The sequence below is a fragment of the Euleptes europaea genome, chromosome 16 (assembly GCF_029931775.1).
Source record: "Euleptes europaea isolate rEulEur1 chromosome 16, rEulEur1.hap1, whole genome shotgun sequence".
NCBI classification, from domain to species: Eukaryota; Metazoa; Chordata; class Lepidosauria; order Squamata; family Sphaerodactylidae; genus Euleptes; species Euleptes europaea.
The window spans coordinates 28,390,100-28,415,152 of record NC_079327.1 but is presented as its reverse complement, the minus strand read 5'-3'; the positions used below and the strand labels follow the sequence as shown (position 1 = coordinate 28,415,152).

General features: G+C 44.7%; 1 protein-coding gene across 1 annotated transcript in view; it reads left to right on the top strand.

The window, feature by feature from the left end:
• RASA3 (RAS p21 protein activator 3) overlaps nucleotides 1–25,053 on the top strand; it is a 164,881-nt gene that overhangs the window by 77,138 nt on the left and 62,690 nt on the right. Inside the window, exons 4-5 of the mRNA XM_056861704.1 lie at nucleotides 9,413–9,507; nucleotides 22,983–23,059. Coding sequence (XP_056717682.1) covers nucleotides 9,413–9,507; nucleotides 22,983–23,059 — 172 coding nt within the window. The remainder of the gene's footprint in view (nucleotides 1–9,412; nucleotides 9,508–22,982; nucleotides 23,060–25,053) is intronic.

Here is a 25,053-nt window from a genome sequence, read left to right as displayed (position 1 = left end):
TGTTCAAATTTCATCATCGTTCTGGTCATAATTTGCCTCATTGTAGGATTCATAATTAGGTAGTGTATAATATATACAGAATTTAACAACCTCAATACTATCAATGAATTCCTCTCTTAAATGTACCGTATATACCCATGTATAAGCCGACCCGCGTATAAGCCGAGGTGCCTAATTTCTCCCCAAAAATGGGAAAAAATTAGGCATCCGCGTATAAGCCGAGGGTCGGCTTATAACCCCTCCCCCCCCCCGCAGGCTTACCTGAAAGGCTCTCCAGCGGCGAGGGTCCGGTGGCGGCGCGGCCCGGGGGGGCCTGGGCAGCCTTCCTGCGACTGCAGGAGTCTGCCCAGGCCGCTCCCGGCGGGAGGAAGCGGCGGCGAGGCCCAGGGGGACCCGGAGCAGCCTTCCTGCGGCTGCAGGAGGCTGCCCAAGGCCCCTCCCGCCCGGGAAAAATGGCGGCGGGGGCGGGAAGGGCCGGGGCAGCCTCCTGCAGCCGCAGGATGGCTGCTCAGGGCCCCTCCCGCCCGAAAAAAATGGCGGCGGGGGGCGGGGGGCCTTGGGCAGCCTCCTGCAGCCGCAGGATGGCTGCCCAAGGCCCCTCCCGCCCGGGAAAAATGGCGGCGGGGGCGAGGGGGCCTTGGGCAGCCTCCTGCAGCCGCAGGATGGCTGCTCAGGGCCCCACCCGCCCGAAAAAAATGGCGGCGGGGGGCGGGGGGCCTTGGGCAGCCTCCTGCAGCCGCAGGATGGCTGCCCAAGGCCCCTCCCGCCCGGGAAAAATGGCGGCGGGGGCGAGGGGGCCTTGGGCAGCCTCCTGCAGCCGCAGGATGGCTGCTCAGGGCCCCTCCCGCCCGAAAAAAATGGCGGCAGGGGGCGGGGGGCCTTGGCAGCCTCCTGCAGCCGCAGGATGGCTGCCCAAGGCCCCTCCCGCCCGGGAAAAATGGCGGCGGGGGACGGGGGGGCCTTGGGCAGCCTCCTGCAGCCGCAGGATGGCTGCCCAAGGCCCCTCCCGCCCGAAAAAATGGCTGTGGGGGCGGGGGGGCCTTGGGCAGCCATCCTGCGGCTGCAGGAGGCTGCCCAAGGCCCCTCCCGCCCGGGAAAAATGGCGGCGGGGGTCGGGGGGGCCGGGGCAGCCATCCTGCAGCTGCAGGAAGGCTGCCCCAGGCCGCACCCGGCGGCAGGAAGCGGCACGGGCCCGGCGGCGGCGACGGCGGTAAGTTTCCCCCCTCCCTCCTCCCTCCTCCCTCCTCCCTCCCTCCCCCGTATTGACCCGCGTATAAGCCGAGGCCGGCTTTTTCAGCCCATTTTTGGGGCTGAAAAACTCGGCTTATACGCGAGTATATACGGTAATTGTAAGATAAACTGCTAAATGTGTTAAATACTAACAGCGCATTCCTGAAGGGCCCCCCGAATGGTGATAGGAGGTGGCGTGACCCCTACGCCGGCATCTGTGCCACTTGCACCATGCAAACTTGCATGGATGCCTGTGTAGTGCCACTTACGCCGGCTCATCTGGACCGTAGTGACAGCGCAGCCCTGGGACACCGGCGGAACCTCCGACCAGCGTCCTGCTGGTGCACACCCCCACACTGGTGTCCCAGGAGTTGTTCCTGGGGCATTCTTGGGGGCCTGAGCTGCTGTTAGGCAGCTTCCTAACACCTTTGAGCCCGGGAATGCCCGCTAAAGCAACGGCATTGCCGCACCCCCTTTTTGTTGGCGCAGCATCACTGTTTGCTATGGGGGCTTTCCCTCTTTTTCTAAATTTTGTTTAAAAAACAACAACCCTTTTTCATCCTCCTTGGAGGCGCCATGCTGGCACCATGGCAACGCTGTAAGCTCTCTGTCAATAATCTGATTCAACTTTATGTATTTTTGGGGGGTTACTATATTGTTTATTTTTTAAAGGTTTGTTTATTTGTTTGGGCGGTGGTTTTCTGTTTGGAGAATTAATTAAAAAAATTAAAAAAATAATCACATAATTCAACACAGTTTACAAAATCAAAACAAAAAGGAAAAAGGCATGTAAGGATCCTGGAACAAGATAAAGGAAGAGAAAATGCACTTCATCAAATTATTACCATGAGTGAGAAAACATGAGCTGGCATAGAATGGTGGTTTCATGCAGAGCTGGTCCTGGAAAGCCCCCAGTTCAAATCTCAGCACAGCAGTCAATACAGCGGGTGGTCATAAATAAGCCAAACTGCTCCCAGAAGAAAGTGGCTTGCTTTTTAGGGTTGTCTGAGCATAATGTATAAGAAGTTGTATGAATGTTTTATTGATGCATAGTATGAAATGCATTGGTGTAGTCTAGTGGTTCAAAATAAGCTTTGTAATCTCACTTTTTAATGTCTGAAAGTTCTGGCAGTGTGTGATATTCTAGAAGGAGATCGCCTTAGACAGTCAAGGATGATCAATTTGTGTGTCTATACACCTTTTAAAAATGAAGCAAAAGGTGATGACTTTGCAAAGCGAGATGCCCAAAATCATATTAAGTGACCCTGCATGACAGCATGCAGTTTTATGCATTATTTTAAATGTATACACCCTCTGTTTACAAAGGCCTTTTTTTTTCTTTTATGACCAGCTTCCTTAGATGGAGAGAGGTACTTATTTGCAGTACCAACAAAGGAAAAAACACGCTCTGAGAGCTGTAGAATATGAAATGTTACTTCATTCGGTTGTCCGCTATGCCATCTGTTTCCCCTCTGATTTCATATATTTTCCTTGATATCTATGCAAATTATGCCACAAATGAGTAATATGAAGCCTGCAAAAGAAGCCCAAACACAACGTGATAATGTTTCCTGTGTGTAAAATATCTCGACAGACACCGCAAACTCCAAATAAGAAACATGCTTGCAAACAGATAAACATTATTAAAGCATCGGAATGTGCCCTTTTTTACACTGGCAGAGGGATAGACATGAGAGAGAGAAAAAACATCTGTTGTGCTGTGTCTGGCATTATGTATTCATTTTCATGCTATAACGAGCCTTTCCTAGTAGAAATTGTGTAGGATTCAGACCTCTCTCTCAAGGAAGTAGACCTCTTTTGAGTTATCGCCTTTTTGCCAGTGCTCAGACAGAAATATTGTTTACTGGAGAAATGCTGTTGTTTCCCCACAGAGTTGGGGCCACTAGAATTTGGGTAGTGGTTATGGCTCAGTGAGAGAGCGCATACTTTGCACTCAGAAAGTTCCCAGTTCAATCCCTGGCATCTCCCGTTAGAGAGTCTTGGAAACCTGGTATTAAAAAAGACCTTTTCCCCAGGTGAATTGGAGGCTTTCCCAGTTGTGTATGTTGCTCATAGGACTCTTACCTAGTCCTCTTTAAGCACTTCTAAATGCATTTGTGCCCTGACCTGGATGGCCCAGACTAGCTCGATCTTGTTGGGTTTGGGAAGCTAAGCAGGGTTTGCCCTGGTTAGCGGTTGGATGGGAGACCACCTAGAAAGTCCAGGGCCACTATGCAGAGTCAGACTATGGCTAAGCACCCCTGAAAATCTCCTGCCTCGAAAACCCTACTGGGGTGGTCATAAGTCTAGTGTGTCTTAACGGCACTTTCCACCACCACCAAGCGCATTTGTATGATGACTTGCTTTTATAGGCTGTTTTTATGGGCATGTTTTATTGATATTGAGTTTATTTTTGTTTGGTTTTTATTTGTTGCTGATATGAATTGTGCTTTATAGTGTTTACTGCTTTAGCTGTGAGCTGCCCTCAAGCAGGTCTGGAGAGGCAGCATACAGGTTTTCTAAATCAATAAAAATTAATAGTCCTTGTGGAATCATCGATGGTGAATGAGGTAGCCTCCCCTTCTTCCCTTTTCTCCATCCATGTTGCATTGTGACTTGAACAATGAAGTTAGCATGCAGCAGAGACTTGTAATAGAGGGTGAATTTTTATATTACTTTATGTTTGTTATGGGTTGTGGAGTGTATGGTTTCCATGAAGCCGGTGCTAGATTGGGTATGCAGTTAAAGGCTTTCTAGCAGAAGCCCCCTCTGTGTGGAATCTTAGATGGTCACTACCAGTTAGAAGAGTTGGTACTAATCTGAGGGGGCCATTGTTGCGGTTGCCTCAGTAAAAGGGAGTTTCATACTTTCACTGCTAAGGTGTGACTGACAAGTAGCCTCTCCCACATTCCAACACTCATATAGATTACAGCTAATGAGTAATTAGTATTACTAGGCTTGCCAGCTCTGGGTTGGGAAATACCTGGAGATTTTGGGGGCGGAGCCTGAGGAGGACAGGGTTTGGGGAGGGGAGGGACTTCAATGACATAGAGTCCAATGGACAAAGTGGCTATTTTCTCCAGGTGAACTGATCTCTATCGGCTGGAGATCAGTTGTAATAGTGGAAGATCTCCAGCTACTACCTGGACGTTGGCAACCCTAAGTATTCCTGATTAATATTACAGCTAATTGTTGAAAAAATTCCAAATGTTCATAATTAAAAAGCACAATTTGTGAGTCTCTGTTTGTGTGAGAGTAGAAGGAATAAAACCTCGACGAATATGAATATATTCTATTTTACATCAACATTTATTTCTCAATGAAAACTTACTGCTGACTATAGTTTTAATGTCAGTTAGACTTTCCAGAGAAAATTGGTACAGATTTTAGCTGTCTGGGACCCCCAGGCCAAATTCAGGATAGCTGAATTGAAGAACCCTCAGAAGACCAGTAATAGACAATTCAGTCTCTGTGACCTTCAGTTTAAAACAGGAAGCATGCCGCATCATCTGATCATTAAGCAGTCTTCTAAAAGAATAAAAGAATGCTTATACTGGGTGTCCTTCATGTGACAGATTCATAATTACTTCTGGCCTGATTTTCTAAGATGGGGAAGATATTACTTGAGATCCATAACTCAGTTTGGGACAACATAGGTATATTGAATTTAGAGGGAAGATTCTAGGGGGAGGCAACCTTTTTTGGGGGGTCAGTACAATGTCCGGAGGGAAGGCAGCATGGTACAGCCCGATCTCGTCAGATCTCAGAAGCTAAGCAGGGTCAGCCCTGGTTAGTATTTGGATGGGAGACCACCAAGAAATACCAGGGTTGCTGTGCAGAGGAAGGCACTGGCAAGCCACCTCTGTTAGCCTCTTGCTATGAAAACCCCAGAAAGGGGTCGCCATAAGTCGGCTGCAACTTGATGGCACTTCATGCACACACACAGAGTACAATGTCCACCTGTGAAATTGTTGCAACCAAGAGCGGGGAAGGATTGGGCTTAATCAAACCCACTGGGAGCAAGCCTAGGGTTGCCAGGTCCCTCTTTGCCACTGGCGGGAGGTTTTTGGGTAGAGCCTGAGGAGGGCAGGGTTTCGGGAGGGACTTAAATGCCATAGAGTCCAATTGCCAAAGCGGCTATTTTATCCAGGTGAACTGATCTCTATCAGCTGGCGATCAGTTGTAATAGCAGGAGATCTCCAGCTAGTACCTGGAAGTTGGCAACCCTAAGCAAGCCAGGCCCTGGCAGTGCTGCCATTGTCTCATAGGTTTGCCTTGCACTTGTGTTTGGGCCTTTGTCCACTCATGGTATCCAGAGAAAGCAGGTAAGAACCTGCTGCCAAGCCAGACACATATGCCTTTTCTGCAGAGACGTTTCCATGCAGTCACCCCCACCGACTACTTCTGGGCTTCCTTTTGATTGTGCATGGTGCGCATTAGGGTTGCCAGCTCCGGGAAATTTTTGTGGCGGAGCCTGAGGAGGCCGGGGCTTGGAGAGGGGAGGGACTTCGATGCCATAGAGTCCAATTGCCAAAGCAGCCACTTTCTCCAGGCGAACTGATCTCTATCAGTTGTAGATCAGTTGTAATAGCAGGAGATCGCCAGCCACCACCTGGAGGTTGGCAACCCTAGTGCACATGCCAGTGGTTGCCCACCCCAGACTGATCAAACACTGTGTAAATAAAGGTAAAGGTCCCCTGTGCAAGCACCAGGTCATTCCTGACCCATGGGGTGATGTCACATCCCGACGTTTACTAGGCAGACTTTGTTTTATGGGGTGGTTTGCCAGTCCCTTCCCCAGTCATCTTCCCTTTACCCCCAGCAAGCTGGGTACTCATTTGACCGACCTCGGAAAGATGGAAGGCTGAGCCAATCTGGAGCCGGCTACCTGAAACCAACTTCCATTGGGATTGAACTCAGGTAGTGAGCAGAGCTTGGACTGCAGTACTGCAGTTTACCACTCTGTGCCACGGGGCTCTTTGTTGTGTAAATAAACAAGTATTTAATGTGTTCAGGCATCCAAATGGAGTTGAACTGATCATTACTCTTGGGATTTTCATAAAAATTCTGAAAACAATGAGGAAAAAGGTGCCTAAACAATGTCCTCTGCTTCTGAACGTGTTGTAACAGGCCGTGTCCAATCTAGATAGCTTTGCTACTCCTGTACCAGTCCAAGCAAATGAAAAATGCTACTTTTTAATCTTTTTATGTGGATCTCTTGGATTGGGATTGTGTTTACCTGCCTGTTGAAAAAAATCTGTGCCTTCCTTGGTGAAACAGTTTTATACTAGAGATATATATAAAAAGCTTGCATTACAAATAATAAAGAAACAAGCACTCTTCTTTATTTCTGCTCCACTGATATACTAGTTCATTTACATAAAAAACAGAGGAGGGAAAAGTCCAGATGAGGGGAAATAAAGTACAAACGTTTCTGCTCAAAGAGGCCCGTTATTCAGCTTGCTTGTAAGGTGAAAAGGGTATCACTGATAAGCTTTCAGGCAGCTTTCTTATCACATGAATGCAGTATCTGCCAATACAGATACAAAGTCATACGCTTTTCTCTTGATAAGATTGCTTCTGTTGACTAGGAAACATCTAGTAAGTCAAGAGCTCATTGCTATGTAACTGAGAAGCAATGGATCGTCATGTTTGTAGCTGTGTTAACCACCCAAAACAAAAATCACATAGGAAGTGAGGCAATCCCTTCTATTAGAACAACTAGTTTTCCAAATGCTTGAAAGACATTCTTTGTAATTATGTGCAACTCTTCCTACAGCATAAGTATACTTTGTTTTAGCATTCTAAGTTGCATCTCTTATCTCTTCCATAATTTCCTCCTTTTCTACAGATTAAACCATGAACTCGTTGACATAAGAGAATGGCAAATGGATATTAAGCATAGTAGACTTGACTGTAGAGTACTAAACTGGAATTAAAACAGAGCAATCTTAACTTGAAATTTGTATCATAAACTACAAGATTGTGCCTTTCTCTGCCAAAAATAAAATTATAGCTTCGTTCCATAGTCTGTCTTTGGCCAGACTACTTCAATTGTATTAATAGCTTGCTTTTAAAGTTTGCTCTTTAAACAAATGTCAGACTCTTTAAATAATTTTGATTTTATTATTAATGCCATTCTCAATAACATTATCTGAAAGTCATGACAGCAACATAAATGGTACAAGTGAACATGTTGAAAGAATCTTAAATGTTGACGTGTGAAGTGTGTGGAAATCAACAATATAACTGAATGATATAATGCATGAAGCAACTGGCCTGAACAATCTCTGTAAACTCTGCTGTCCAGCCTGTGGAAGACTACTGGTCTTAAAGCAAATATTGTTGTTTAAGTTTATTGTTGTAGCCACATGATCGTGTTGTAGCCACATGATCACGTACCAGTATCCATTGTTGGAATGGAGAGATGTAAGTTTGGAAGCTAAGGATCAATGTATAGCATTATGAATAATTAAGGGGATTCTTGAAGTATGGAACTGAAGAAGGATACCAAAATGGAGCAACTCTAGAGGACCGTCTTCCAAACTGCTTTTTCAAACTGCAAGTTGCTTTGGAGCCGCTGGAGCTTCGGTGTTTCCATGGAGCTACGGCTTCCCCTTTCATGTACTTTTTGCAATGAGCTGCTGGTTAACTTGTGGACTGATGTACCCAGTGTTACCTATACATTAGCTGTACATTAATTTTGGACACATTGCAATTATGCAAGTTGAGTATTAGACTTGCAGATCATAATTATATTTCTGGTACTTGTATTTTGTTAGCCTGTCTATGTTAGCCTGTCTATGTTGAGTTCTATTTGTACATGATCATAACAAGCATAAAATCAAAAGCAAAAACGTGACCATAAAATACAAGTAAATTGTACAATTATAAAATATAGAATGCCAAAAGTAGTTACATTCAGAACAGAACTTAAAGCTGCAGTTTAACCAAGGGTCTATCAAGGTTAGCGAGTAACAGCCGTTCCTGAGAGCTGTAGCGGCTGGGGACAGTGTGGCCTTCACGGCAGCTCCAGAGAGGTTTGGCCGCTGCAGTTAACTTTTGAAAGTCCAGATTCAGATTTGTTAATACAGCAAAGCCATTAAAATATTCATAACAATTACAAGATGGAATTAAAAGATACAGTATATAAAACTATGGAATATATAATTCTTAAATAAATTAAACAAATTAATATTAGCTAAAAACCTCAGATTAATATAACATTTCCCATTAGGTTAGATTGTCAAGCCCCCACTTTGTCTGATGGATCTTGTATATTGCAGCACAGAATTTAGCAACTTGTTTCATTGTCTGGGCTGACCCTTACCATAGGAGATTCCTCAACCTCCCTTCTTATAGCTGTTCTTTGTTAGATTAAGGAAAGGGGAAATTATCTTAAATCTTACGTTCTCATAAAAAAAGGGCATCTGAAGAAAACGTGCGCACTAGACTCGACTTCACCTGACTTATTTTTAAAAGTTAAATTTAGAAAAGGAGGGGGGAACCCAATTGAGATCAGCCATGCTGTGCCAGCAAAAAGCTGGCAAAACACCACTGTTGTTTAAGGGGGCACCCCGGGCTGAAAGGAGTTAAGAAGCTGCCTACCAGCAGCTACACCGCCCCAGAACGCCCTTGAAATGCCTCCTGGGAAGCCAATGCAAGGACTTGCGCCAGCGGGAGACTGAGCTTGCGTCCAAGGGCTGCGCTGCCGTGTCCGTCCAGGGGAGCCAATGCAAGTGGCACTACGTCGGCATCCATGCCAATTTGCATGGCACAAGTGCCACGGATGCTGGCGTAGGGGTCACGTTACCTCCTAAGGCAATTCAGCTCCCTGCCTCAGGAATGCATTGTAAAAAAAAATTCTGATTTTAAAAGATGCCAAGGCAAAAATAGGAAAGGCAAAAACAGAAACCTGCTTTTGTATTATGACATTGTCATGTCTTAGACAGTTTTTTGTTTGTTTTTCTTTTAGTTTTTGCTGTTGAGTCCTACAGCCTTGTTCATTGGAGGTCCTTGATGTTTGATTAAATTGTGTGGGGTTTTTTTTTATTTTTGGAATTCACCAGCGAGAAAGGCGGGTTGTAAATGAAGTAAATAAAAATGTTTCCTCTCGTGAAATATGGGCATGCAAATACTCTTATTTTTCCTGCATGATATTTTGAACTTTATGTATTTCCAGGAAAAGTAGCAATATGGAAGGAAGATCTGCAGAAGTACCACAACAGAGACACCTGGTTCCAGCTGCAACATGTTGATGCGGATTCAGAAGTACAGGTGAGGCTACTTTTTATCATCTTTCCATTTCTAAATCTTAGGCTATCTAGAGAACTGAAGAATTACAGTGTAGAATAGCTGTGTGGTCCCATCGTTTTCCTAGTTGAAAATATTACATTGGAGGTATAGGCGATCCTTCACAATGTATGGAGAATGTTTTAAGCAGTTTCAGTATAATAGATGTAGGGCATACAGTGATCCCAAGAAGTTCATTTTATAAAGACTGATTGTATTGCAAGATGTATGTTTTATTTTGACACTGGTTCCCGCACAAACCATAATATTTCCTTTCCGGTGGAAAGAGGGCATGCTTAAAAGTAGGTCCTTGGCTTTGTTAAATATTTCCTTTCCCTAGATTTAACAGCCATTTGCTATTCATCTGCCATTTCACTGTTAAATATTTGTTGTAGCAAGCAAAGAACCATTTACTATGAGACAGAATAATATTGGTTTATGCTTAAATGTTGAATAGTGTGTCTTCTTGTAGGGGTAATACAGATATTTGCATTTGAATGTTTATGGAGATTTATTCCTCCAAAACTTTTCTGAGAATTAAGTTTCACACCCTTGGTAAGAGGGGGTGTTTCCCTGGTAAATCTCCTTTCTTATTGGCAGAGGGTCATTGCAAAAGTGGGAAGTCGCTTTCCTTAAGACCAGAAGACAGGAAATTCTATCTGATCTTTGACACAAATGTTATCCTATTTTGCAGTCCACTCACTAATCACTTGAGTTTAATGGAAATAATAATAATGAAAACAACAACACTATTTACTGTTCAAAAGGCTTGTACCATATAACTTTATTAGGAAAGCTATATGCAGAGCAAGATAATGGCTCAAGAGGACATCGGACACTAGACAGTGTCAGCTAATCTCATTTTGGATATGAAGGATGGGCAAAGGTCCTGCTCTTCCTGTTGGTCACCAGTCTCCTGTGTACCTGTTTTGGTGTGTATACAGACCAGTTAGCAGCCGATCAGGACCCATGGAATGCTGGAGGAGCCAGGTGGGCATGGAGGAGAACATTCATCAGTTTTGAGTCAGATAGGATTTTTACTTCCAGGGAGTAAAACTGGAATAATCCTCTCATAAGAGAGTTCATAGGTCTCAGAAACAGGCTTTTAGTGAAAGGTTAATATAGTGAATGCTTCTGGAGATGGGATTTGTATCCTCAGGGGGTGAGATTGGAGGGATCCAATCTCAGGAGACTTTATTGATCTCAGAGCCTGGCTTGTGAAGAAAGCAGGCTAGTATAGTAAATGCTTCTGGCAGTGACTGTAGTTGTCTCAGAGCCTAATTTCAGGGGAAATCTGGCTAAAGAATTGGAATTTCCAGAAGGAGCTCACACTTATTCTGCGAGATTCCTAAAGCTGAGGAGAGGCCAAAGATTCACCTCAAGAATAAAAGCTTGGCCTATCACTGTTGTCTGCACTCATGAACTGACAATTGAAACGTTATAACTGAATGAGCCAAGCAAATGTGTGTTATACTTGGATATATTTTCAAGTGTCTTCACTGAACAACCTTATTTCATCCAAGGAAGTTAATAATAGATCCAAGGAAGTAAGTAAAAGTTAACCTCATGCCTCATCTGAAATAACTGCATTGAGAAGCCACTTGGGTTCAGGTGGAGGCTGGGGGAGAAACCATTCTGGTAAATTTTAGATCATGCTACCTCTATTCAAATGTCATTTAAAAACGTGACCATCACAAGCTTTGAGGCACTAGCTGTACTGGAGGGCTCTTGGGGAGCTGGCCCACAAGTCTACCTACTGCATAGAATGATTCTTTGGCTGGACAGTGAAGCTGGACAGTGAAGAAAGCTGATAGGAAGAAAATAGATTCCTTTGAAATGTGGTGTTGAAGGAGAGTGTTACGGATTCTGTGGACTGCCAAAAAAACAAATCAGTGGGCTATAGATCAAATCAAGCCTGAACTGACCCTAGAAGCTAAAATGACTAAACTGAGGCTATCGTATTTTGGTCACGTCATGAGATGACAAGAGTCACTGGCAAAGACAGTCATGCTGGAAAAGTTGAGGGCAGCAGGAGAAGAGGAAGACCCAACAAGAAATGGATTGACTCAATAAAGGAAGCCACAGCCTTCAATTTGCAAGATCTGAGCAAGGCTGTCAAAGATAGGACATTTTGGAGGACTTTCATTCATAGGGTTGCCATGAGTCAGAAGCGACTTGACGGAACTTAACACACACACACACACACAATTTTAAAATCTTCTTTTAAAATCTCTTCTTTTAAAATCTCTTCTTTGTTGATCTCTTCTTTCCATTTCTCTTTCTTTTGATGTTCACCCACTGTTGAAATGTTATTCTCTGGAGCTATTGCTTATTTTGCCCAATAAAGTACCAGGTGTATTTGATTACATTGTATGATGATAAACCATGGATTAACCATCCAAATCATTTACTCTAAGAAGTTGTTCAAGTGTTTTTATGGGATAATTAATGGGGATCAATATACCGAATGTTAGCTTTAGATAACTTTATCAGTAGAAGTTTAGGCAGTGTTATGGTTTGCTTCCTGTGGGAAACAAAGATTTCCCTTTTATCATGTGAAGTGAGCCAATATTTATATGGCCCTAATGCATTGTTGATATTCCTTGTACAGTTAATACACACTGAGTCTATGGGAGTTGTTTGTCAACTTTCTAAGAGGATGCCAGTTATTTATAACTCAAGTTAATATATCTTGTAGCAAATGCTTGTGGAACATTCCAGTTAATTAAGGCATGGGAGCTAAACGTTAATTTTAAATTCTGTGCTATATTTGCAATGGTTATTGCAAATCATTTCCTCTATTTTTGCTTTGTAAAGCCCAACATCCTAAAGATGCGTTTGGAGATCCATGATAAATGCTTTCTGAAAGGCGAATATGTACAACATGGTGAACTGTGCTTATCTATTATATGTAAAGTTTGCTGAAATATTTCCTTAATAGAGTTGTGGGCTTTTTAGTACTGACCAGGGGAAGTTTTCTGTCTGAAAGGAAAGGAGGGCAGCCTGTGAGTGCCATGGGAGCGGGAGGCTGTGGCACACTGAACCCACTGTCCATCCACAAAGGGTGAGGTACACTGGCTGTGGGTACTAGTTTTAATCAATTTTATTACAGACTCACCTTGGCCGGACTCAGCAACACATTGTGGCACACTATCTAAATCCCCAATACAATACAACATAATAACAATACTATCAAATACAATCACAATAATCCTTAATTACTCCCCACCCTCCCCAAGAACACCCCCTACCAACTCATCAATAATACCTCTAAGCGGTTGTTCCCAAGGATACAAACTGACCACCCAGAAGGTGGTCCCCAGAGATCTATAGCCACAACAGATGTTAAATTACCTGGCCAGATAGTAAATTGTATAGGCCCAGTTTGTAAAAGGCCAGAAGAGGCAAACTCACAATAGCAATGGAAAGCAAGCCTGATTGTGCACAGGATCTTTGGGGCTCTAACAGCCCATTAAACTCAGCAGTGTGATGATTTTATAAGTCTTAGGAGGTGGTATAATAGATGGTGTAAGCAGCCAACATAAGGTTCCAACGTGGGAGCCACAGTTCTGGAGAGTCCAAAGTCCACAGGGTTCACCCTGAGGACTCCCGGCCATCCCAGCATGCCGAAGTCCACCAAGGTAATCTGAGGGCGCCTGAGATCACCCGAGGCCCACTGAGTTCGCCCGAAGTCAGCTGAATACCTGAGTTCACTCCAGCAACCCTTGGATCTTCCTGGTGGCAGATGAACCCGCAAAGCAGCTAGAGGAGTCTTTCACTGGGAGGGCCTAACCCCAGCTCACTCACTCAGAGGCTTCGCTCTCTTGTACATTTCCAGACCACTGGCTTATCTAGGCCAGTACTCCCAAGCGATCCTGGCCTGGGCGGGGGCCAGGATCGCCTTCCCCGCCACCACCACCATACCACTCTACGTCGGGGCCAGGATCGCCTTCCCTGTCAACCTCCCCCCACTCTCCCGAGTGATCTTGGCCCTGGCGGGGGCCAGGATCACCTTCCCACCACCGCCACCCCACTCTTCCGGGCGCTCCCCGGCACCCCCCTTCCCCACTCTCCCACCGGGGCCAGAATTGCCTTCCCCACCACCACCCACTCTCCTGGGTGCAGCCAGGTCACCGCTTTCATGGCAGTAGACCTGGCCTCCCAACGGGGACTCTCTCTCTCTCTCTCTCTCTCTCTCTCTCTCTCTCCCCCTCCCCCCCCCCGCACGAAGGCCAGGTCTACTGATTGGTTTCTATGCCCATAGAAACCAATGGGTAGACCTGGCCTCCGTGGGGGGGGGGAACCCATCTCCATCCAGAGGCCAGGTCTACCCATTGGTTTGCATGGCAATAGACCTGGCCTCTTGACTGAGACTCCCATGGAGGCCAGGTCTACCCATTGGTTTCTAAACCATTGGGTAGACCTGTCCTCCGTGAGGAGGGGAAGCTTCCCAACGGGGACTCCCCGCCCCACACACACACGGAGGCCACCCATCTTCGGCCCAACCAGGAGACATTAATGTTCGATCCAGCCCTCCTCAGAAAGGAGTTTGACACCCCTGGTCTAGATTGTTGTTGGAAAGAAATAGTGGAGGTGGGGGTGGGACTTTCAGGAAAAAATGCTGGTTGGACAAGGGTTAAATACCCAGTTTCACTTGTTCTTTTTCTGCCACAAAGCCCTCCAATCCTACCTTATGCAATGCTGCAGTGGAATGTCCATAAGAAATGTTCAAAACAAGGTCTTCCTTGGCAAGGCTCAAAACTGAAGTGACAAATATGCCCCAGCAAGATCCAGAGAGGCGACACATAGGGCAGGCGGATGGGAAAGGGACAACTTTGGACCAAATGCTGGCTGGAGATCAGTTGTAATAGCTGTAGATCTCCAGCCACCACCTGGAGGTTGGCAACCTTACTTGCACAGTTGTTATAAAATGGAGGAGGGGAAAGCCATCTATGCTACTTTGACCTTGTTTGAGGAAGAGTGGGACAAAAAGGCACTGGAGCTGCCGGTGGGTCTCTTGCTTTATTTTGTTGAGGTTAATTATTTGACCCTCTTGTAGTGTCTTGGAAATTTGCCTGTGTTCTCATTAAGTTACTTGGATTATGTTTTACATCTCTGGTGTGCGTGATGTGTACTCCCATTTGTGTATTTTAGTGAGACATTTCCAGGTTCTTTTTAGAATGAGCATTTTTTGGATGCTATAAATGGTTAAAAGTAACACTGTGTGGCTGTTGTCCAGCAGTTGCTTTAATGATGTTTGTTCAACTTATTTGCATGTATCTAGCAGAGAGCTTATTTGAACCTAGTTAATCATTTGCAAGATTCAGAAAGACTCGGTGCTGAATTATTGTAACCACAGACCATGTGAAAGTGAAAAAAAGCTATTTCCAGTTTAGCTTCTGCTCCACCACCCAGGAAATAAAAGGGTGTGACTGCTTTATCTAACTAATAACGTTTTTCACATCTTTTGTTCTGTTTCCGATAAAGGGGAAAACTTACAGTCAACTCTAAGATGTATGCTTATTCAGCTATGAACGATTTCACATAAGTATGTTGTGGAAAAGAGACAGTGCAATAATAAACAGTTACACCTTTCTAAGTCCATTGAAATCAGGGGGCTTAGAAGAGTGTGACTGTTTAGGAAAGGCTGCCAGATACTAAAACATAGCACTGAACCTCATTATAATTTTCTTAAAGATTGTCACTTTCTTAAAGATTGTTACCACCAACTTGCTCTCCTCTTCTTTGGCCCTCCCCAGAGCCAAGTAGGAAAGTTTCTTTTCTTTTTTTTTCAAACACTAATGCCGTTTTATGTATCCTGTCTATCTGGGCTGGTTATGCCTGGTTATGGGACTGAAATGGCCTTGGTGGCTCTGGTGGATGACATGTGCCGGGAGATGGATGGGGGAGTGCAGCCCTGTTAATCCTCTCGAGTGAGATCCTGTTTTGTCCGGAAGCTTTCAGCTACTTTTGATACCACCGATAGGGTTGCCAGCTGCCAGGTAGCAGCTGGTTATCTCCTGCTATTACAACTGATTTCCAGCCGATAGAGATCAGTTCACCTGGAGAAAATGGCCGCTTTGGCAATTGGACTCTATGGCATTGAAGTCTCTCCCCTCCCCAAACCCCGCCCTCCTCAGGCTCCGCCCCAAAAACCTCTTGCCAGTGGTGAAGAGGGACCTGGCAACCCTAACCACCGATCATGATATCTTTCTGAACTGCCTTTTGGGGTTGGGACTGAGAAGCACTGTTCGGCTAGGGTTGCCAACCTCCATGTGGGGCTGCCCTGGAGATCTCCTGGAATTACAACGGATCTCCAGACTACAGAGATTTCAAAGATACGTTTCAGTGTGGTGCTGAGGGACTGAATGCTCTTTGGACTCTATCCTGTGGGGTTCCACAAGGTTCCACCTTATCCTCCATTATAACCATTTAAATAATTTTGGCTTAGCTGTTGATTGGTTAATTTAGTTCTGCATGTACTAGAAACAGAGCCCATATATCTAAAAAGATTTTTTTCATTTATAAATGTAAACATTTTTTGGACAATCTGGTTATAGAATACGTATGCAGAACAGCCTGCTCGTTCTTTCTGAGATGCTTTTAGAGAAGGGTTCTTCAATACTATGCCACAATACTCTGCAGCAAGCATTCATGAGAAAATTGTTTAATGAGTCCTTTGTGGTTTCCCCAAGGGCATAATTGACAGGGGCAGAAGCATGATGTTTACAACAGAGCAGCATTTGATGCAGGATGCATCGAAGCCTGCTTTAAATAATCCCACACCTGAGTTCTGCAACTGGAAGTAACAAAGCATTTTGGGAATAATTACAGCAGCAGGGGTTCCCATTGTAGTGCTTTTGGGCACCATGGGGCCTGCTGACATCTTTTCTTGCGCCTGCCATGTGTTTTTAGGAAGTGGATGGGACTAGGTAGGGCTTTTGCCCAGCAAGGCTTCTGATTGGCTGTGCATTTTTGGTAAAATGTTGCTTTGGCAGCAGCTGCCACCACAACACAAAGATCAGCACAGTGTTACTGAAGTTAAGCTGTGGCGATTATTTTGTGGCTGGCTCCGCCTCCTGTGGCAGCCATTTTGTGGCAGTCATTTTGTCGCTGCGCCCACCACGCCATGTCAGAATTCCAAATGTGCCTACAGGCTCAAAAAGGTTGGAGGCCTCTGAATTACAGTCTCTTGTAATGCTGTGACCCTTTGATTGTTTTCCAGCATATTCTTACTGCTTAGCTGCCTGATTATATTTTTAAAGGCTTAAGGAACTGGTAGAATTTTTCCCCCTGTAAATGCATAGCACTTAAAGGAAAAGTTGTTTGACTTTCATCAGTTGCTGTGAGATAGGAAGACCATGGTTCAGATCTTATCTTATCCACATGCTCCCTAGGTGACCTAAGACATTCCTCAGCCATAGACCCTCCTCTTATAATAAAAGATGTGATCCAGTCCATAGCCCTGTTAAGCAGGCCATGTTACTAAAAAGAAGAAGAGTTGGTTTTTATATGCCAACTTTCTCTACCACTTAAGGGAGAATCAAAACCGGCTTACAATCACCTTCACTTCCCCTCCTCACAACAGGCACCCAGTGAGGTACAGTAGGTGGAGCTGAGAGAGTTCTAACAGAGCTGTGACTTGCTCAAGGTCACCCAGCTGGCTTCGTGTGTAGGTGTGGGGAAACCAATCTAGTTCACCAGATTAGCCTCCGCCGCTCATGTGGAGGAGTGGGGAATCGAACCCAGTCTCCAGATCAGACTCCACCACTCCAAACCACCGCTCTTAACCACTACACCACGCTGGCTAAGACAATGTATGTTAAGTTTCATGAACACTGCAAAAGCACTGTATAAATGCTGAGCTCTAAAGTTAACAATTATTACTGCTTTTTGCAACTGTCCACTCCCTATGGACTTGCCAGCGCAGAATGAAGCATTGAGGTTCTAACCAATATTATGGTAAATTTGCTCTTAAAAGCCTTGTATCTTCAAGGGAGGATGCTCCCATTAAGAATGTCTTCTTAATCATCTAAGTGAGACCAACTGTGTGGCCATTCTCACCCTTTGTATTCAAAGTGATGCAATGCTTGTACTCAGCAGAGGCTGGACATTCCAGAACCACCAGTGACACTGGCAAGGGAGGGAGAGGACTTCCCAACTGTTCCCTTCATTCCATTCTAAGTGATGATGTAATCCCCATGGAAACCTTCTTGAGCTTCATGTTGGTCATTAGAGTCTTCATGTTGGTCTATTAGAGAAATGATTATGATATTATTGTGGAGAACCATATCAGTCTGGCTGGTCCTGTTCTCGCTCAGCTTCTTCATACCAAGTATTTGATACTTCATCATTATTGAAATGGTATACTGGGAAGAGGAGAAGAAATGTCTTACCGTATATACTCGTGTATAAGCCGAGTTTTTCAGCCCAAAAAAAGGGCTGAAAAAGCCGGCCTCGGCTTATACACGGGTCAATACGGTAGAAGGGGGAAGGAGGGAGGGAGGAGGGAGGGGGGAACTTACCGCCGCCGCCGAGCCACTGCCATTTTCTCCCGCCGGGAGGGGTCTTGGGCAGCCTCTCTGCAGCCGCAGAGAGACTGCCCTGGCCCCCCCGGCCCCCGCCGCCATTTCCCCCCGCTGGGAGGGGCCCTGGTCAGCCTCTCTGCAGTCGCAGGGAAGCTGCCCTGGCCCCCCGGCCCCCGCCGCCATTTTCCCCCGCCGGGAGGGGCCCTGGGCAGCCTCTCTGCAGTCGCAGGAAGGCTGCCCCGGCCCTCCCCGGCCCCCGCCGCATTTTCCCCGCCGGGAGGGGCCATGGGAGGCCCCTGCCCGTCGCGCCACTACCGCCCACGCGCCTGGGCGCCTTCCTCCGGCCAGCAGCGGCCTGGAGGGGCCTCCTGCCGGCCCAGGAAGGACGCACCGCCGCAGCTTCGCCGCCTCTCCAGGTAAGTAGTGGGTTCAGGGGCTTTTCCCCCTCTCCCCCTTGGATGGCACTGGGGTCGGAGTGGGTTGGGAAGGCCTGGGAGGCGGCGGGAGGGCGACCTGGGGCAGGGGCCCTGCGCTCTAAAATGGCGGCCGCCATTTTAGAGCGCAGCATTGCGGGTAAAGGAAATTTCTTATTGCCCCTCAGCTTATACGCGGGTCAATAAGAAATTCCCTTTTCTGGCCTCTAATTTGGGGGGTCCGCTTATACTCGGGTCGGCTTATACCCGAGTATATACGGTACACAGTATTTTCTCCTTTCACATATTCCTGTCAGAGACCTATCCAACTTGGACAGTGCGTACCTTGTACTGAGTTCCTAAGATAAGGGAGATGATGTTGGAATGTTTTATAGTTTTGGGGTTGACATCCATGCAGAGGTTTTATAGTTTTGGGGTTGACATCCATGCAGAGATTGCTTTTCTGGCCATGCTCAGGACTTCTCCAATGTGCAGATGAGACAGTGGTGTAGGGATGAGGGCTTTAGATTTGTTAGGAACTGGGCGATATTTTGGGACGAGCTGGGCCTGTACAAAAGAGATGGGCTCCACTTGAACCAGGATGGAACCAGACTGCTGGTGCGTAACAAGGTGGCAGAGCAGCTTTTAAACTGAACCTGGGAGGAAAGCCAACAGGAGCTGGGAAGCATCTGGTTTGGGCAGACTCATTGCAAATGGACAAAGGGAAAAATGCTTCTGATTGTGGGTGGGGTAGATATGAAAGAGGATGAGAAAGTAAAGCGGGATAGCCAATTAAGGATGCCCAAGGGAAATTGAAAGAGAGAGACAGGGTGGAGGTGTTCGTATGCTAATGCTAGAAGCCTCCAAGCAGAAATAGGGGAGTTAGAGTGCACAATTTTAAGGGAAAACATAGACATAGTGAGCATTACAGAAATCTGGTGAAAGGGAGAAAAACAGTGGGATACGGTCATCCCTGGATAAAACTCTATAGAAATGACAGGGAAGGGAGTATGGGGGTGGGGTGTTGCTATGTAATCAAGGATGGCATAGGGTCTAATAAACTAGAAACCATAAAAAGGGCAAACTCATCCACAGAATCCTTGTGAGTGGCAATATGTGTGTGTAAAGTGCCGTTAAGTCGCAGCCGACTTATGGCGACCCCTTTTGGGGTTTTCATGGCAAGAGACTAACAGAGGTGGTTTGCCAGTGCCTTCCTCTGCACAGCAACCCTGGTCTTCCTTGGTGGTCTCCCATCCAAATACTAACCAGGGCTGACCCTGCTTAGCTTCTGAGATCTGAGAGATCAGGCTAGCCTGGGCCATCCGGCCCCCAAAGGTAATTTAGTACTGGGGACCTTCTATCGGCCCCCTGACCAAAAGGCTCAGGGTGATCTAGAGATGAAGAATGAAATCAGGGAAGCATCCAAAGGTGATGAAGTAGCCATAATGGGAAACTAACTACCCTCATATTGACTGGATAAATACATGCCCCAGTCAAGTCAAAGCAATACAATTTCTAGTCATCCTCAGTAACTGTGCCGTTGAACAGTTGGTCATGGACCCAACCAGAGGAGAAGCAATCCTGGATTTAATACTCAGTGGTGCTGCATGTGATTTAATGCGGGATGTGGATGTGGTTGAGCCAATTGACAACAGTAACCACAACGGCATTAACTTTAATTTATATGTATGTGGGAAAGCGCCTGGGAAATCTCACACAACTACATTTTACTTTAAAAGAGGGAAACTTCTAAAAAATGAGGAACTTGGTAAAAAGGAAGTTAAAAGGAACAGTTAGGAGGATTAAATCTCTGGAAAAGGCTTGGGGGTTACTCAAATCCTCAATACTAGAGGCTCAGCTAGATTGTATGCTGCAGGTCAGGAAAGGTAGTATAAAGTCCAAGAGGTCACTGCCATGGCAAACAGGTAAGGTGAAGGAAGCTATTAGAAAAAAAAGGCTTCCTTCAGAAACTGGGAGGCTTGCCCAAATGGGGCAAACAAAAGCAAACACAAACTTGCACAAAGGAAATGCAAGCAAAAAATAGAGATGCAAAAAAGATTGTGAGTGTTTTGAAAGTGTCAATAAGCATGTGGACAGGAATGAGCCTGTGGACATTGTGCATTTGGATTTCCAAAAGGCTTTTGACAAAGTCCCCCACCAAAGACTGCTTAGCAAACTTCATAGTCATGGCATAATAGGACAAGCTGGCTGAAAATTAGGAAGCAGAGAGTAGGAATAAATGTTCAGTTCTCACAATTGAGGGATGTGAGCAGGGGGGTCCTTCAGGGATCCCTCTCAAACCTCTATGTGGAATGGCCAGCTCTGGGAATCAGAGCTGCTTTTATGCTCTCTGGCCAAGCAGAGAAAATTTTGAAAATAATCCAGGCAAAAAACACCTTCTGTGATTGGCCAAAGAGCACCGTTGACAGCCTTTCTATGACCATAATTCATTATATAACACAGTACACTGGAGGAGTCAGGGGAAAGAAGCAACTGCCTTCAAAGTAAGGTTTTTCTCACAGTATCTAGTAATCCAGCATCAGTTTAAGCACTGGTCTACCAGCCTTTGTTTTACTAAATGTTTGGCTGCTTGAAAACCAAGGCTCCACAAGTACTTTTCTGAGAATCCAAGGGTCACCACTAATCTCAATACAAAACCACACCATGAGTTTGACTTCCTCTCTCCATGTGTACAAAAGATAACTTCCGCCAGTAGTTAATGGCTGCTTTTTCAACCATGGCCATTATTGAGGGTAGACATAATTTGACCATAGCTGAAGAAGCTGAAGGCAGAGCAACTAACAGCAGGTGGCCAAATTTGTTTTGGACAATTTCTAAGGGTTGGAGATTTCCATTGTCCCAAAATGCTGCTCCATGTAAAAGCTGTGGGAGTTATTTTATTTTAAAATTTTCCAAAATTGGAGAAAACCAGGTGACCTCCTCTCTTCCAATAAGAAGAAACCAATGAGGACACAGCAAGAGCAATGCTGAAGGAAAACTCAAGCTGAGTCAGACAGAACAAGCTATTGACCTTGTTTACAGGCCTATGAGGTGGTGGTTGTCATTGCCTGTTCCACTCTGCCACCATTAATTCTGTTGTAACTCCTACCATGATCCAAATAACTAACTGGATTATTTCAGCCCATATTAATCTCTTTCTGTCTATCTCTCTCTGTTTTGTTCTTGGCTTAGAAAATCTATGCATTCTTTTTTTTTTTTTTTTGAAGTTGTCTCATTTGGAAAATTGTGTTTGGGGGTACATTTAAATCTTCTAAAGCAGGACTCTGACACACTGGTTCAAGTTTCCTGAATACATTCATCTGCCACAATAGCAGTTGCAAGATACAGCCTTTTCTGAGGAGAAATCCTCCATCCTCGGTTTACTTAGATTTTTTTTACATGTAGAGACAATATGTTAAACTACTTCCTTTATCTTTACAACCTTTTCTGAAAAAAGTAATTACCATCTGAATAATTCTGAATAAAGCCAATTCTCCACTTTTGTATATCGTTCATTGTCAATTTTATTAATAATGGTTATTTCTAGGGCTATAATTTACCACTTCTTTCTGATGTGTTACTTATTTCTATGTGGTCAGGTCTCAAGTAGCATTTCATTGGAGCATTTACAAACAGACTGCAATCCTCTTTCCCAGGAGTAAGACCCATTGAATAAAATTTCTTCTGGGCAGACCTGCTTAGTATTGCTCTCGCATAATATCAAACTTCTGGTTCATCAGGCAGGAAGCTGGTTCAAAAATTCTGATTCAGAGGTGCAAAGTTGTGAAATCTGTACTAATACAGTAAGCCAAGTATAATGCCAGATAAGCAGGCAGCATGTTCCTGCTTGAGTGGCTATTTTAAAAGAAGTGACAACATAGTCTCTATCCTTAGATCCTCACTTCCAGTAATCAACACTTAATTAAAACTACTAGATTACAGAAACCTCTGGTAATTGGTCCCCAGACATGCAGCTTTTATTTATTTATTATTTGTTCATTCATTCATTCAAAGGAGAGAATTATTATCTAGGTATTCTCCAATGGGATGTCTTGATTTTTTCACAGACTCCTTCACTAGTTTTGGCTATAATCAGTTTGGACATCAAAGGTCATGTTTGGCCTGTATTATTGCAGTTGTTATTGACAACGTGTTTTAAGGCTGAGGTACCCAACCTTGTTGAACCTGTGCACACTTCTGGAATTTTGAGAATGGTTAGTGGGCGCCACCACAAAATGGCTGCCATGGGGCCAATCACAAAATGTTGGGAAGTTTCAAGCCAGATATCATCTTAGGATAGAGGCAGCTGAAGAGACAAGGTGATGCCTCCAGTTCTTTTCTGAAGCACCTTTGGCTCCTCTGAGGTGGAGAAAGCTAGGCTTGGCTCTTTGCTTTGTGGAAGAAGAAAGTGGGCCTGAGTAAACACATGCCATACATTGGGGATTATTGCTTCCAGAATGTTGTGACTGACTATATTATATGTAATTTTCTTATAGCGGCTTACCATTTTGTATTTCAGGGAAAGGTCCATCTAGAGTTAAGGCTGAGTGAAGTCATAACAGACACGGGCGTCATTTGCCATAAGCTTGCTACCCGGTAAGACTGATTTGTATCAATAACGTGACAATATTTACATACAGTGCTCTGACAGCAGCTGTACATGTATATTAATGTATGTTAAAATATACATAAGAATACTACCATTTAACATTTACCAGTTATTGTTACGGCCACTGGCCAGCATAAACATAAGAATACTGTTTTTAAATAATCTAACCAGGACCCAAAGAACTATGGAACTAGTTCCACAGCCCCAGTGGGACTTCTGGTTTGGTTCCTCATCTATGTACCCACCCCAAAGCAAATGCCACATTGCATATTGGCTTTGAAAATAAGGAGGATTTGTGATGTCTGCTAGTCAAGTTTTTTTTTAAAAAAAAGTCACCTGGGCTGGTGTGGGCTAGTTTAGAGTAGTTCTTTGGATCCTGATCATTGCTTCTAAAAACTTTAACTTCTTTCAGAAATCATATTATGTGTTCTGTAAAAGTTTATTTTATGCTAATTAACTTTTTAAAAAAACAACCACAATCCTTCTAAGTAAATGCTTGGTGTCACTTTTAGATGAAATCCGCATTTTACAACCCAGAATGGAAAGATGATACCTTTATAGAGGCCAATTAACTGAAACAAATGCCAGTCCTTCACCATAAATTACATAGTAGGGTAAGTTAGCATAATAAGCCACTATATATTACCACGGAAAAATCCCTACCAGAATTCCCCAAGTCCTCAATTTGACCCCACTTTTCAAAAAAATACAGGAAAATATAAAATGTTTCATACTTCTGACAATAATTATGAACATTAAACTAGAATTGTTGTAAAAATGACCACAGACAGGCTGTAAAACTTGAATATGGGTTAACATATTTATTCATTGACTACAGGTTTAAATTGAGGTTTTTAATCATTTTATTTTAAAACCAGCAATGCATTATTTTTTGTGCATGCCAGAAATGTGTTTATGGGTGGCTTCCCTGACAGTAAATAGTTTGCTTGTGTCCTCTTGACAAATTGCCTATAGTGAATATTAAGTTTGTAATTGCATCCACACTTGGAGTTGGATCCAGTGGGAAATTTCTTCTCATGCTAGAGGTCTCGTGCAAGAGGGAGCACAAGGAGATGACCTCAGTAGCCAATTATGCTAAGTCAAACTTATTGTGTCCTCTCTTGCATTTCTGCTTGCGCTAGCGGTCTTTCACAACCAATTTCTGGGCACTATAAGGGGAAGAAAGCGGTAGATGTTGCACATGGTGAGCTACTCTTCATCTGTATTGATCACTTAATCCCTGGGCTCAATTACAATATCGCGTTGGGATGCGCACCAGGTATCCACTTCTGGTGAGCCTGTCTCCTGTTTGTTGCAGGGCAGCCTGAGATGTGCAAGACTCCATTGTGGTTTCTGCTTGGTCAGGTTGTAGCAGGCCATTTGCTGCTCTGAATCCACATGTGGTTTGGAGTCTGTTGGGGTTCTGAGCTGATCCTCAGGTGCCTTCAGTTGCTCCAATACCTTTCTCCTGTTGGTGTTTCAACATAATAGGACCATGGCGGTGGGCGATGTGATTATCCTTGCAAGATGCGATTATCCTTGCAGGCTTCCAGCCCTCTGATGTTTCCATACATACTGGGTCCTGTAGAGGGAAAACAGGTAGTGGTTTAGCTGTCCGGTCATAGTACTCTTTATGTCTCTCTTGTAACTGTTGAAGCCGGGCCCCAGCCCTGTGGGGAACTATGGGCCGAAGGATTGCATGAGTGGATGGGAAAGTTGTCCTCAGCATGCGCCCCATTAGCACCTGTGTTGGGGAGTATTTCAGGCCAGTCACAGGTGTGTTTTTTAGCTCCAGCCGTGCTAGATGGGCATCTTCGCCTGATGAAGCAGTTTTACAAAACATTAATTTGATAGTCTGAATCATGCACTCAGCCATTCCATTCAACTGAGTGGGTCCTGGGCTGCGGTGAGTGAATTTTATTCCCCAAGATCTGGCAAAATGTGAGATTTCTCTGGTTGCAAATGGGACAAGATCACTACT